At 47.5% G+C, this 14,541-nt stretch overlaps 3 protein-coding genes across 4 annotated transcripts in view; 1 reads left to right on the top strand and 2 right to left on the bottom strand.

The window, feature by feature from the left end:
• BCAN (brevican) overlaps positions 1–64 on the bottom strand; it is a 31,821-nt gene extending 31,757 nt beyond the window's left edge. For both annotated transcript variants that reach the window (XM_015571746.1, XM_006775730.2), the window contains exon 1: positions 38–64. The gene's annotated coding sequence lies outside the window, so the exon portion shown is untranslated. The remainder of the gene's footprint in view (positions 1–37) is intronic.
• Positions 1–12,387, top strand: part of GPATCH4 (G-patch domain containing 4) — a 12,923-nt gene extending 536 nt beyond the window's left edge. Inside the window, 9 exon segments of the mRNA XM_015571747.1 lie at positions 4,824–5,187; positions 8,541–8,680; positions 9,124–9,197; positions 9,292–9,384; positions 9,485–9,571; positions 11,092–11,183; positions 11,408–11,458; positions 11,691–12,255; positions 12,258–12,387. Of these exon segments, the coding sequence (XP_015427233.1) occupies positions 8,602–8,680; positions 9,124–9,197; positions 9,292–9,384; positions 9,485–9,571; positions 11,092–11,183; positions 11,408–11,458; positions 11,691–12,255; positions 12,258–12,299 (1,083 nt within the window). The 5' untranslated portion in view covers positions 4,824–5,187; positions 8,541–8,601 and the 3' untranslated portion in view covers positions 12,300–12,387.
• Positions 12,388–13,301: 914 nt separating this feature from the next.
• The window catches only part of APOA1BP (apolipoprotein A-I binding protein), a 6,518-nt gene continuing 5,278 nt past the window's right edge, over positions 13,302–14,541 (bottom strand). Inside the window, exons 5-6 of the mRNA XM_006775732.2 lie at positions 13,933–14,080; positions 13,302–13,615 (exon numbers count right to left, since the gene is read on the bottom strand). Of these exons, the coding sequence (XP_006775795.2) occupies positions 13,413–13,615; positions 13,933–14,080 (351 nt within the window). The 3' untranslated portion in view covers positions 13,302–13,412. The remainder of the gene's footprint in view (positions 13,616–13,932; positions 14,081–14,541) is intronic.

The raw sequence follows: 14,541 nt of genomic DNA, 5'->3' as shown, positions 1-14,541 counted from the left end.
CACCCCTCCCCTCCTCCTTTCCCAACAAAGTCCTCACCTCTGCCCTCCGGTGCCTGGGTGCGCATCGCCTACGGGAAGAGGCTCTCAAGGTGGGAACCAGCTGCTTCCAGAAACCTGACCCCTTCTGTCCAGCCCCCCATCTGTCTATCTGTCTGTCCTTTCCTCCTCTGTCCCCACCCCATCAGCAGCACAATTTCCCATTGTCCCTGTCTTTCCCCCATTGTTGAAACAACAGGGGCCCTTTCTTTATCCTTTGGGTAATGGCAATAAAATGTCAACAGCTGGGGATGTGGGACGCAGGACCGGCTGGCACACACCACCGGAAAAAGGGTCTGGGTGGGGGTGGGCTTAGAACAGGAACTAACATCCCCAAGGGGAGCAGAATGAGATGAGGGGCAGAGAATGGTCAGTCAGAAGGTTGAAATGGGGTCTCCTTCAATGCTGTAAGCTTCAAGGCTTTAAAGAGATCTTGTGTGAGGCTGGGCTCCATAGAGGGAAGAGTGTGTGGTTAGAATTGCAATAGGGGAGATGGAAACTAGACAGCAAGGAGGATTTTTCTGTCCCCAGGAACGGACATGGTATGGGAATGTCTGAGGCTGGAAGGATTTGGGGAAGCTCTCCAAAAGTGTGGTCATATTATTTTTTTCCCCTACTTCCCTACCTCCTCTTTCAGCATAGGTACATAATCTTAAAGTTCTCAAGAGAACTTACAAGGGTAGAAATTCACTTCTCTCAAGTCTTTCTTGTTAGGAAGTTTTTTTCTGAAATCTAAACTCCTATTGGAGTTCAAGCTCATTTTAAAAACCTTTCTAATGAGGTGTAATTGACAGGCAAGAAAATGCACAGCTCAATACATTTTGTGTGCACACGCCATGTAATTACCCCGCTCCCCCATCAGGACACAGAACCTTTCCAACACCCAGAATAAGCAAGCACATTTCTTTTTTGTTTGCTATCAATGCCGAGGGGGGACTCCCTCCACTGACAGCCGTTTAGAAATGTTCTGAGCTTCGAATGGCCTCTTAGCCTTCTTTCATCTCTGCTGAGCACCCCACACCAGGAGTTTTGTGTTTCAGAACTGGAGGGAACTTCAGGATGCTTAGCCTCCTCGGTTACCAGAGGCAGAGGAGATGGAGGGGAGAGGGACTTGCCCAAGACCATGCAGAAGGCAGCTGTTGGGTCAAACCTAGAACTTGCTGCTTTTTTCAGTAATCCCTCCTCCACTCCTCTGCTTGACCCTCCCAGTTGGAAGAGCGCCAGGGTTTTGACTATAGATTTAATAATAGGAGCTCATCCCATGGACTTGATCGACTGTCTTTTCCCTTCGGCTCCATCCCTGTTTCTTAGCCCTTCCCTCCTCGCAGAGAGGACAAAGAGACAAATAGCCCCTGTCTCCTGGGCCAGGACACCCTGAACCAGCGCATCTGATTGGCTTCCACCCAACTCAAACAAACAGCTTCCCACAGAGCGGGGCGGGTCTACAGTAAAGGCTCCACAGCCCGCCAGACCACCACTCCCGGGCTCATGCCTCACCCACGGCTCCTTTCTCCCCACATCACTTCCGAACTGTGGTTTAGAAGTCTCTGGTAGGTAAGTCCATAAAAGGCCGAGTTTGGCATGGAGGTAAACCTAGAACTGGTTGATAGATGCCAAAAGGACCGTTTCAGGGTAGGAGGAGAAAGGAACAGACCAGGAGTGAACATAGTAAACAGTCAAGCTGTGTTTAGCGTGCTCAAGGTCACTTTCATTCTCAGTTTTCCCCAAGGCTCTGCAAGATAGGAATCGAATCAGGCTGCGCAGGCTTGAGCTGGCAACTTTTCACTGAACTAGCATCTTTTAAAGAGAGGATTTTGCCACTTCTGCTCCCTACTGACCAGAGGGAGGTGGAATCATTCTAGAACAAGCATGGAGTCCTGACACCTCTTCCCCTAACATCACAGGCTCAGCTTACCCTCTCCGGGCACATTTGGCTAACTAATTTTCTTGACCCCTGATGATGGCATGATCCGTTTATTACTGGGAATGTCACATGAAGGACTGGAAGAGTTGGCACTTTAGGGGAAAAGGCAGGGAGGGAGGAGTGCCTGACTCCTACAACACACTCAATACATTTTGGCTCTTATTATACGGGGGAGGGAGAGAGAAACGCCAGAGAATAGAATCAAAACAGACACTAACTGCTTGATTTTAAAGGATCACCTGATTTTTAAAAATACATAAAAAATCACACACACAAAAGTTCATGTCCCACTTATTTTTTTATGACAAAAGTAATAGCTACACATAGTGAAAAAGAACCCAACCACTACCACAGGGATAACATAAAAAGCCAAATGCTTCTTTCCTTCCTTCCTTCTCACTTCCCCCTGTACAAACCATTGCTAAACTTCTCAGTCTGTCAGAAGTTTTTAAGACTCTACAAGCCCTGACTGGTTTGGCTCAGTGGATAGAGCATTGGCCTGCAAACCAAAGGGTCCAGGGTTCGATTCCGTTCAAGGGCACATGCCCGGGGTTGCAGGCTCGATCCTCAGTAAAGGGCAGGCAGGAGGCAGCCAATCAATGGTTCTCTCTCATTGATGTTTCTATCTCTCCCTCTCCCTTCCTCTATGAAATCAATAAAAATATATTTTAAAGACTCTATGAGAATGCAGATAAGTAGAAACATACATCATGCATTTATTCTTTTTAAAATTTATTTTAGAGGAAGGAGAGAGAGAAACATTGATTTGTTGTTCCACTTATCTATGCATTTATCGATCGATTCTTGTATGCATGTGCCCTGACCAGGGATCAATCCTGCAACCAACCGAGTTACCTGCTCAGGGCCCATATATTCTCTTTTAATTGAATTGAAATCATATCATACAAACTGTTCCCTATCTTGCTTTTTTCACCTAATAATATGTTTTGAGCACCTGTCCTATCAGCACATGACATAAAGCTTCCTCATTTATTTTCGTCAGCACGGTATTCCAGTGGGTGACTTTAGCATAATTTATTTAATGAGATGCCTATTGATGAATATTTAGGATGCTAGAGGTTGGGACAATTAATCACCTGGGAAAAAATTGAGTCCATAATTCATTCCTTAACCAGGGGTGTGGAACGTCATTTGGTCTGCCAAGCTTAAGGGTGAGTTAATGAGGTGTTTGACCAGGCTAATTTTTAAGTTGATAATTCTGTATGGCCCTCAAATGATGTTATATATATCCAGATGGCCCTTGGCAGAATAAAGGTTCTCATCCCTGCCTTAACTAAATACATTTCAGGAAGCTCAAAGATTTAAACTTAAGAATAAGTTGCTCATTTTTCCTGGTCACTCCCATGCATACAAGAGATATACATGCTGTTAAACTTCTGTGTGTTTTTTAAATGAAGCCAGAATGAATTATAGAATAATCTTTTTTAAATATGTTTTTATTGATTTCAGAGAGGAAGGGTGAGGGAGCGAGAAACAGAAACGTCAATGATGAGAGAGCATCATCGATCGGCTGCCTTCTGCACACCCCCCACTGGGGATCAAACTCGCAACACGGACATGTGCCCTGACTGGGAATCAAACCAGCAACCTCCTGGTTCATAGATCAATGCCCAACCACTGAGCCATGGCAGCCAGGCTAAAATAATCATTTAAATTAGAAGGCAACTTTTATTGCTTTTTAAAGTGATTACCAATGATACATTTAATTGTAGACAATTTAACAAACATAAAAATCATTTTTAAAAATTATCTTTATTGTTGAAAGTATTACAGATATTCCCTTTGTTTTCTTTCCCATTGACCCCCTCCACCCCCAATCCGCCCCTTCCAGGCCTTCCCCACACTATTTTCTGTGTCCATTGGTCATGCATATATGCATATAAATTCCCCGGTTCATCTACCCACATAAAATCATTTTTAAAAATAAAAATTCCCTCCCTAGCTGGTCTGGCTCTGGATATAGTGTCGAAAGGCCCCAGGTTTGATTTCAGTCCAGGGCACGTGCCTGGGTTGAGGGTTCGATCTCCAGTGTGCAGTGTGCAGGAGCAGCCGATTGATGGTTCTCTCTTATCATTGATGTTTCTATCTCTCCCTCTCACTTCCTCTCGGAAATCAATATATATTTTAAATAAATAAATAAAATGCTATACCTGAGATCTACAGCAGGTGGCGTAAGAAGACTGCATTACCACTCAGACGCTCTAACCACTGAACCACCCACCAGGGCACTGTGTGTCAAACTGTGTTTTCAAACTAAAATTAATTCTATGGAAGATTTTTTATGGACATAAGGGAATATGACACATTGAGCAATCATGACAAAGCTTTACTATGAAATGGCAGTTTTCCTTTTTGAAGTTCCTAGGAGGCGTTACTTTACCATAAATACTGATATAGGGAGGCAAATGACGGGTACTTTTTTCAGGTTTTAGTCCTTGGGTGGCTCGGTGAAGGAACAGTTTGGGGGTGGGGATGCTGACTTCTTTGCATTATCTTCTTTCCCTTGTCTGCCACGGCCAGTCCAAACCCCTCATCCTGGCTTGCATTCCGGATCCTACATCTCTCTCCATGCCCCACCCCAGTCTCCTCCAGTCCCACTCAGGATCCCAACTTCCCCCGAATAGGTACTCGTGAAGTCAGGGCTCGTGTCTTATGCACATTTTATCACCAGTACCGAAAGGACAGGTCCTGGCACACAGTGTGGGTCAAAAAAGTTTGATGGACCTGCTGAAACCTCTAAGCTCTAGGCTTTTATCAATACCTGTGCCCGCAAAATTCACCCAAAGGTGCTACCTCCTCGGCCTCTACCTATCTCTAGGGCACTCTCGATGCTTTCCCCTAGCGTTTCCTTCCTCTTATCTGTGCCCGGGGCTGGCTCAGCTGGCTCAGCGTTGGACCCGAAGCTGTTTTCGGTATCTTAGTACGTAAGTGCCTTGGTCGCTGCAGGTGGGCAGTGAATAGAACCCTCCCCGCCCCTCACCCCACCCTCCGGAAATGGGCACGCTCTGGGGCCGAGTTTCTATAGCAACCGTACCAGCAATGGGCCCACCCCCAGACTGTTTCTCCTGGGAGGACCGGGACAGTGGTTCCCGCATTCGTCTCTATGGTTTCGACAGCCTAGAAGGACCAAAATGGTACTTCCGGGAAGGTGGCGGCTCACGAGTCAGATCCGCACATGTTTCCGCCGGGAGGACCCCGCAGTGACGGTAAGGGCTGCTGTCTCCTGAGTGGTGCCGCTTGGAGCCCGGGCTCAAGAGAGTAGTGTTACCACATGAAACTGCAGAGGGGGCTGGAATGTGGACCTCAAAGGAGGGAGGCCCAGGGAAAAGGTAGCCGGCTCGTCAGATCCGCTGTAAGAAGCGAGGCCTAGGAACCTTCTCCGGAAGACTCGGGTCGACTGGAGACAGCTCCTGAGAGCGTGCTCGCAGCCTTCCCAGAGACCTGGCCGCTTTTGTCCACAGGGGTCCACTGTGAGTCCACAGCAGTTCCCCCCTGTGCCATTCAGTTCAACGACTGACTGGCTCCAGGGCGTATTGTTTCAGAGCTGTAAGAGACAGGAGTGTGGCCATTAACGCCGGCTCTGGGATGCCTGGGATCCTGGACCCACTACATGCCAGTTGTTTGATTTGGGCAAGTAATTAAACTTCGCAGTGCTATTTCTTCGTTTGCAGATTACAGTAATACAATGACCTAAAGGGTTGTTGGGAGGATTAAATGAGATAATCTGTGTTAAGCAATTAGCAACAGGCTGTCATCGAGTAAATGTATAAGTATTATTATATTATTACTGAAATTTGGAAGCTAATAGGTCATAGATAACTTCTGAGAAGAAGCAGAGTTTTGAGGTAGCCTTAAGGACTTCAGTGTTTGAATTTTACTTTAACAGTATCAAGAAGCATAATAGGGCCATTTCTTCACTTGCTTTTAAAAAAATATATTTTTATTGATTTCAGAGAGGGAGAGAATCATTGATTGGCTGCCTCCTGCACGCCCCCCTACTGGGGATCAAGCTTGCAACCCGGGCATGTGCGATGACCGGAATTGAACCTGGGACCCTTCAGTCTGAAGGCCGACACTCAATCCACTGAGCCAAACTGGCGCAGTGGTTCTCAACCTTCTGGCCCTTTAAATACAGTTCCTCATGTTGTGACCCAAGCATAAAATTATTTTCGTTGCTACTTCATAACTGTAGTGTTGCTACTGTTATGAATTGTAATGTAAATATCTGATATGCAGGATGGTCTTAGGTGACCCCTGTGAAAGGGTCGTTTGACCGCCAAAGGGGTCGCGACCCACAGGTTGAGAACCACTTGGCTAGGGCTTCACGCAATGCTTTTCTGTTGGGACTGTCAAGGTATCTGCTAGGTTTACAGGTAATCGTTCTTCACAGTAGAAATGTGAACAGAAATGTGAGTCATTCTGAATTTGCTATTCTTCAAACCTAACCAGACTGGTCGTCATTCTGTTTTTTTGTTTTTTATGTTTTTATTGATTTTAGAGAAGAAGGGAGAGGGGAGAGATAGAAACATCAATTGTTTGTGTCCTGCATGCTCTCTACTGGAGATTGAGCCCACCGCCCTGGGCATGTGCCCTGACCCAGAATCGAACCGGTGACTTCTTGTTTCATGGAATGACACTCAACGAGCTGAGCCACAGTGGCTGGGCTTGTCATCATTCTTAAGCCTAATATATAATGCTTAGGAGGGGTGGCTTAATGATGTAGCTCAGCCCGGCTGGTGTGGCTCAGTGGTTGAGCATCGACCTATGGACCAGGAGGTCATGGTTCGATTCCCGGTCCAGTTCATGCCTGGGTTGCAGCTCAGTTCCCAGTTTGGGGGTTGCCAAAGCAGCCAGCCAACAATTCTCATCATTGATATTTCTCTCTCTCCCTCTTCCTTCCTCTATGAAATTAATTAAAAAAATACATATTTAAAAAAATGATGTATCTGATTTTTTTTTAAGCATACTTACTAGACCTTCCTAAACTCTCATGAAAGTTTACCTTCAGAACTATCACTTTGGGAGGCTACAGGATTACCCCAGTAATGCCATTGATCAGCTTTAAAATTAGTCTGCAGTGCCTGTAATAAACGATCTGTATAAGTTAACGTTAGTGAATTGAGTCAGCAGTAGTAGTCTTGGTTTTGAATGGCTTTTGTAATAAGCCATCTTAACCACTCCAGAGGCAAATTTGATATATAAGTTCAATAAAGGCCATTTTGGGGTCCAAAAAGAAGAACAGTGGAATGACTATAAAAAATGCAATTAGGCCCTGGCTGGTGTGGCTCAGTTGGTGGAGCATCATCCAGTACACTGAAAAGTCGCTGGTTCAATTCCAGGTCAGAGCACATACCAGGTTGCAGGCTCAATCCCTGGTTGGGGTGTGTGCAGGAGGTCGCCAATCAATGTTTCTCTCTCACATCAATGTTTTTCCCTCTCTCTTCCTCTCCCTTTCTCTAAAATCAATAAAAACATTTTATTAAGAATATTTTTTATTTTTATTAAAGCTCACCTGAGAATATTTTCTCATTAAATTTTAGAGAGAGTGGAAGGGAGGAGGAGACACAGAGAAAGAGAGAAACATCCATTGGTTGCCTCCTACATGCACCCAATCAGGGCCAGGAATCAAGCCTCGATCAGAATAGAACCTGGGATCCTTCAGTCCACAGACAGATGCTCTATCCACTGAGCCAAACTAGCTAGGCCAATAACAACAATTTTTAAAAAAGAATATTATAATTAAAAATGAAATTAGTTGGGGATGTGATAGAAAAAGGGCCACTTTAGAGTCGGCAGCCTAGGCTCATATTCCAGCTCCATCTCTTACCAGCTGTGTAATCCCAGGCTTTATTTCCCTCATTTGTCAAGTAATGATAATACCTAACAGGACTGTCAGGATTAAATGAAACTAGAATATGGGTAATCCACCTATTGTGCATTAAGTGCTCAGTAAGAGTGTCCTTCCTGAGCTGGACAATTTCAAGAGGGGTGCTTGAACAAGACGGGAAGACACCGGCAGTGGGGAGGAGGTGTGTAGCGCCCACCCTGAAAGGACAGTGTATATGCTAGGGCATAGGTGTAGGATATGGGCTCTACTAAGTACTGTTATAACTCAGGTTAACAAGCATCTCATTGCTGTTTTTACATGGCAAAGAGTGGGGACTGCACACAAGCTGCCTGGTTTGAGTTCTACACACATTAGCTGCATGACCTTCAGCAAGTCGTCTAACCTCTTTAGACCTCCGTTTCCTCATTTTTAAAACAGGGACAGTCATACTTTCCTGGAGGTAAAGTTCAGAAAATCTTCCTGGGATGGGAAGATTAAGTGACATGATTCATGTAAGGCCTTAGCACAGCCTGGCATGCGGTGAGCTCTCCATCAGTGTAGGTAATACTAACTTTTGACATGTTGGCAATGACCTCTCTGTGGTGAGACAGGGAGCTCCCCAAGGACCAGGGCTCCTTCCTCTGTCTCTGCCTCAGTTTCAGGAAAGAATTCTCATGAGAGCAATCAGGATGGATTGGGTGTATGACGGCTCTCTCTCCTTTCCTCTTAAAGGGATGATAAGTGACCTCTTCTTCTCTGGTGAGGACCTGAGGACAGTGACCCTTTTCTCAACATGAAGGTCACCCCGGAGGTTAGGAGTCATGGGATGAAGTTTGCTGAGGAGCAGCTGCTAAAGCACGGATGGACTCCAGGTGATCCCCATGGGTACCTTCCACATGACCCCAAATTCCCTGCCTACCCTCTGCCCAAGGGAGAGGCATCATCCTGAAATATCCCTATGCAGTCCACTCATTTGGAGGAGGGAAACTAGCTTAAAGGGAAATTTGCAGAAGAAAATTTCTGACTTTTCCAAAAAAGGGGAGAAGAGGAAGAAATTTGACAATGGGTATTAAGAAATGGTTGGGAGGACAGGGGCAGAAGGGAAGAAACACAACATCTGTCCTGAAAGAATTATAAAGGAGAAGAGCTCAGGCTCAGATAACGGCAGGGGGACTGCATGGAGAGGTGTCAGAAAGAATGGAACTCGGAGGGCTTCCGAGAGGGATAGAGTTTGCCCAGTGCTACCGGTGGCATGTGCTGGGGTGCCTGTGAGAGCTTGGGGCAGGCAGATAAGCTAAGTCACTGTCTTCTGCAGGCAAAGGCCTGGGCCGGAAGGAGAATGGCATTACCCAGGCCCTCAGGGTGACGCTAAAGCAGGACACTCATGGGGTAAGACTGGGCAGGCTGAGGGAGGTGTGGATGGGGGAGGGGGGAGCCCTTGACAGGGAGGCAGGTTCGGAGTTCATACTTCTTCCTCTGGCAGGTGGGACATGACCCTGCCAAGGAGTTCACAAACCACTGGTGGAATGAGCTCTTCAACAGAACGGCAGCCAGCTTGGTGGTGGACACTAAGCAGGTATGAGCTCTAATAGATGGGCGTGTGGAACATGAGGGCTGGGACAGGTGGCGGTGAGGGAGCAAGGGAATGTCACCCACTCACTGAAACTTCCCCACAGGACGGAGTACAGATAAGGCGCCTTTCTAAGGAGACCACCCGTCAGAATCATCCCAAGCCCAACATGCTGTATCAAAAGTTTGTGAAGGTATTAGAGGCTGGGGGTGAGAGGGTTCATCCTTTTTTTCCCCTTCCTTGGGGCCTAGACAGTTGCCTTGTATGCTCTGCATATTCTCAGGATTGTCCTAACAGTGGGATCCTGTGAGCAACCCCTTGCTGTTTCTTAGACTGCTCAGACCCTAGGCAAGAATTGTGTGTGTGTGTGTGTGGGGGGGGGGGCAGACTGCTTTCTCCCGCCTTCCTAAAATGTCACCAGTGGATGGGGGGGGGGGGGGACAGCAACAGAGTGGGTGGTAGGGCATAATCAGGAGCTGCCAGAGTTGGGCAGGGAGGGGATGTCCAATTTAAAAGACTTGGAAGTCAGAGACCTGAGAGATTATCTGGTCCATTCTTATTTTGCACATGTGGCCAATGGTGGGGCAAGAGGGGCTTGCTGAAGAGCCCACAGTTGGCTAGTAATGGCAGACAGGACTGGAACCCAGGTCTTCAGACTCCCACCTACTAAGCATATCAGTAGAAGGGAGCTAATATTTAATGGTCACCTATTATGTGCCAAGGTCTCTACATGGGATCTAGCAAATCTTTCCTATTTCTCTTCATCTCTGTGGCCATCTTCTATCCCAGACCATCATCTTCTACCTTTAACAACCTTATAAACCAGACTCATCACCTCTAATCTAACTCCCCGCTCCAATCAGTTCATCCTCCACACAGCATCCAAAGTGCTCTAAAACAAAAATTTCATTGTTTCATGGACAACTCCTTGATTTACAATGACACAGATTATCAGACTGGCTCATGTGGCCTTGTCCCTGCCACCTTCTCCAGCTCCGTCTCTTGCCACTTATCTCAGGATCTTCATACTTTAGCCAGTCGGAGTCGCTATTTTTAAGTTTTTGCACATGCTATTCCCTCTGCCTGGATTTTTCTACTCCCTTTCCTCCTTTACCTGATTTTTTTTTTGTCTCCCAGAGCTCAGCCACTTCTAGAAACTGTTTCCTAAATCCTGAAATCTGAGTGGGTACCCCTCCTGTAGCACAAACTCTCATCCTAATTGCTAATGTTCTGCCATATTCTCTTCCCCCTCACCATGTAGATTCCATCTGGGCTGGACCATCTCATTCTTTTTCCACTCTCTATCCTCAACCCTTGGCCCATAGTAGGTTCTCAATCTGGTCAAATAAAGTACTGTGCGTGGGTGTTGGGGATGGGGGGGAAAGGTGTCATCTTTATTGTCAAGATACGTGGACTATGGGATGACCACCCAGGGACACTTGTCCCACTGTGAAGACCTGATGGCCCTTTCTCCCTTCTTGTTGTGCCCGCTAGCCAGGAGGCCAGGGCTGCTCTCCCCCCACCTCCCACAGCCCTTCTGCTCAAGCTGAAGTATGCAGTTTGGTGCAGCTCTCTGTGGTCTGCAGGAGTGATATTGGGGGCTGGCAAATTTGTGCCTCTGGGTATGAATTCCTGGGGAGGCTCCCAGGAGGGAAAAGGGATAGCAGTGTTGTGTTGAGTGGGCCTTGTCCACCTCATGATTCCTCCTTCTAGACTGCCACACTGACCTCAGATGGGGAGAAGCCAGACAAGGACTTGGAAAACTGCAGTGATGATGACAACCAGGAGCCCCAGCCTTCAAAAATGTGAGACTTCATTTTAGCGCTGGGGGCAAGTAGGAGGAGATGCTGCAGATCTCAAGAGAAAGGACCAGGTCTAAAATAATGCTTGGCTGGGGCTTCTTCGGGGTGGAACTGTGCTGTACTAATCTTTGTATCTCGAAGGAATGTTTTAGAGGGGAGGAGAGGTCAAGCTTTCCCACCAGATCTGTTTGTAATTTCTGATCTCCCCCACCCCAACCCTCCACCAGTCTGACTGATGAGATGCTGCTCCAAGCCTGTGAGGGTCGAACGGCACACAAGTAAGTAGTTACTTGTTAGCTCCTGGGTCTCCCTTCTCTCCCTATCACAAGCCCACCCCTGAGGTGGCCTACACCACTTCTTGACTCCTTTTTATCCCAGGAATGTGATTCATACTACCTGCCCATATCTGAAGCTGCTTTTAAGATAGCTCCTCCCCTACCAACTTCCCCTACAGTCTCAAGAATTAGGCTTTTTCCTGATACCCACCCTCTGACTTTGGCCCTATTTCAGGGCTGCCCGTCATGGAATCACGATGAAGGCTAAGCTTGCTCGTTTGGAGGCCCAGGAGCAGGCCTTCCTGGCTCAGCTCAAAGGCCAGGATCCTGGGGTCTCTCAACTGCAGACTGAGAGCAAGCCCCTCAAAAAAAAGAAAAAGAAGCAGAAAGAGGAAGAAGAGGCTACAGCAACTGAAAGGAATGCAGACAAGGAGTATTCCAAATGTACTGACCAGAACATCAGGAAAAGCAAGAAGAAAAGACAACTTCAAGATAGGAAAGAGGGGACAACTATAGGGGATGAGGGAGAGGTCACAGAAACAGGAGGGTTTGGGGAACTAAAGAGCAGAGAACAAACTGATTCATCCCACAGGAAAAGGAAGAAAAAGAAGAGGCAGCACCATGAAGAGGAGAAGCTGGGGGTCTTAGGTAGAGGAGGAGGTAAGGGGGATGTAGGTGGTATCAGAACAGAGAAGGTAGAGAGCCAAGCACACACTGATTCACACAGCAGAAGCAAGAAGCAGCAGTGCGAGGAGGAGGAAGACTTGAATATAGAGGATAAAGAAGGTGAGGAAGCTGTTGTAGATGGTGGGACCAGGGAAGCAGAAAGCAGAGCGTGCAGTGATAAGAAACGCAGAAGCAAGAAAAGACAGCGGCATCAGGAGGAGGGTGTCGTGGACATGAGCGGTGGACATGAGGATGGCAGGACTAGGGAAGCAGAGAGCAGAGCACACCGTGGCTCAAGCAGCAGAGGTAAGAAGAGGAGGCAGCAGCAAGCAGAGGAGGAAAGAGCCACAGTCAGCACTGACCAGAAAGCAAAAAAGAAGAAACTGAAGAAGAGAGACTGAAGGTCGGGTAAGGGTAGTCCTCAATCGATTTCTTTTCCGGAGTTGTTGAGGCCTCAGAGGCCTGAGTTGATGTAGGTCTCCTGCACCCTCCCAGTGAGGGGTCCTTCCCGAGGAGGAACCAGCTCTGGATACCAGCATGCTGAGAGGAGAGCAGTAGCACCTGCCTTATTGAGGGAATGGGCTTCTTCCCCTTTGCAGCTCCTAACCCAGAGATCATGAACTCAGATGCCCACCGGAGCCAGGCAGCCAAGGGACAAGGAGTGCTTGGGGCTGTGGGAATAGGAATGCAGATACCCTTTGAAGGGGCATCCTTGCTAAAAGAAACTAAAAATGTTGATTTATGTGATATGTCCTGATTCTTAAATATTGTGAAGCTAAGGAAAACATACAAATCTCATTCTGTGAGCTGGTTTCTAACACTATGCCAAGTGAGTCAATAAACGCCAGCTTGGGCTCCTAGCCTGTATATCAGTCCTGGCTGGCATCTCCACTCCCAGCCTGGGAAGGTGCTAAATACAAATCAAGTTTCCTGGGCACCTTTGAAGACATTCCTTCTGTTAACCGCCTGGGGTCTTGCCACATTGTTGAATGGAAGGGGAAGGCTTAGAGAACCTCATCCAGTGTCCTGTGTCCCTAAGGGGTAAGAGTTGATGTGTATAAAGGACAAGCACCTCACTTGGGAGACTTTTTCAGCATCTGAAAGTCAGTATGTAGTGCCCCCAAATGCCACAGCAACTTCTCTTGCTTGTTCTTCCCCAAAGAGGACACTATCTCCAGTGTTGCTGACCACCCATTAACCTTTACTGCCAGAAGAGCTTCCAGGTCTCCACCGATCTGGGAGAGAGAGGGGCACGAAGTCTTTATTGGGAAGAACAAACGTCTACCTTCCGTCACTGCAGACGGTATACACACTCCGTGTCAGGGTATGGTGGCAGATTCAGCTGGTACTTCTTTTCCAGAGCAGGTGGTACGAAACGACCGCCCAGGTAGTGGTAGCGACCAGTGAAGTGGGTGGCAGACTTTTTAGGTGCAGTCAGGGAGATGAGCAGATCTGGCTGGATCCCTCCAGGGTTTCCCTTCTCCACATCCCATCCTGAAAAGAGGGTTGTATTCAGGAAGAGCAGAAAAGGCCACGTGTCTATCTAGTCCTCTTCCAAACCTTGCTCTACCCCAGACCTAAAGAAATGGGAGCCCCTTTAGGACTGCATCCTTGGAGCTCCCTGTGTCCCTAGGCTTAGGTCTCTTGGAGCCAACATGCAAAGGGTACTCCTGAACTCTGCTCCCAGCTGTGTTCTGCACCTCTAGACTCATTTTAGACTTGGTCTGAGCCTTGAGTCAAGGATCAGGATTCCTAGGTACCTACCTCAAAACAGGGCAGGGCCCCAATCCCAACCTCCCTGAACCCAGCACCTGAGGGAATGTCGATGCTGGCAATGGGCACGGTGAGTCCACTCAGGACGCTCAGGATGTTGCGGAATGGCTCCCGAACATCTCCCTTGAAGCTGAAGCCAAAGATGGCATCCACCACCAACTCATACAGCTCATCGATCAGCTGGGGCTGTGGTGGAGCAGGAAAAGTCAAGGATGTCAGAGCCAGCAGCTGTACAAAGAGCTCTTAATAGGAGAGGCTGTCCCCTGTACCCACAGAGGCCCAAATACAATTTTGTCTCATTCAGATGATATTCTGACACAGAGTTCAGTGCAAATGGGTCCCTGATTCAGGTCAAGCTGAGTCCAGACATCGAGTTCTGCCTGCCTGCCATTGGGGAGGCTACAGCATCAGAGAGCCTGAGACGGAGTCAGAAGGGCCATGGTCTGGTCTGTTACTTTGGACAAACCACTTATATCTATAAAATGTGTTAAATTTTTTAAAAGCCCATCAAGTTGCCCTAACTGGTTTGGCTCAGTGGATAGAGCAGGGGTGGGCAAACTTTTTGACTCGAGGGCCACAATGGGTTCTTAAACTGGACCGGAGGGCCGGAACAAAAGCATGGATGGAGTGTTTGTGTGAACTAATAT

The sequence above is a fragment of the Myotis davidii genome, unplaced genomic scaffold, assembly GCF_000327345.1.
Source record: "Myotis davidii unplaced genomic scaffold, ASM32734v1 scaffold208, whole genome shotgun sequence".
Classification (NCBI taxonomy): Eukaryota; Metazoa; Chordata; class Mammalia; order Chiroptera; family Vespertilionidae; genus Myotis; species Myotis davidii.
Note: the sequence above shows the minus strand (reverse complement) of the source record. Positions and strands in the feature narration are given on the sequence as shown.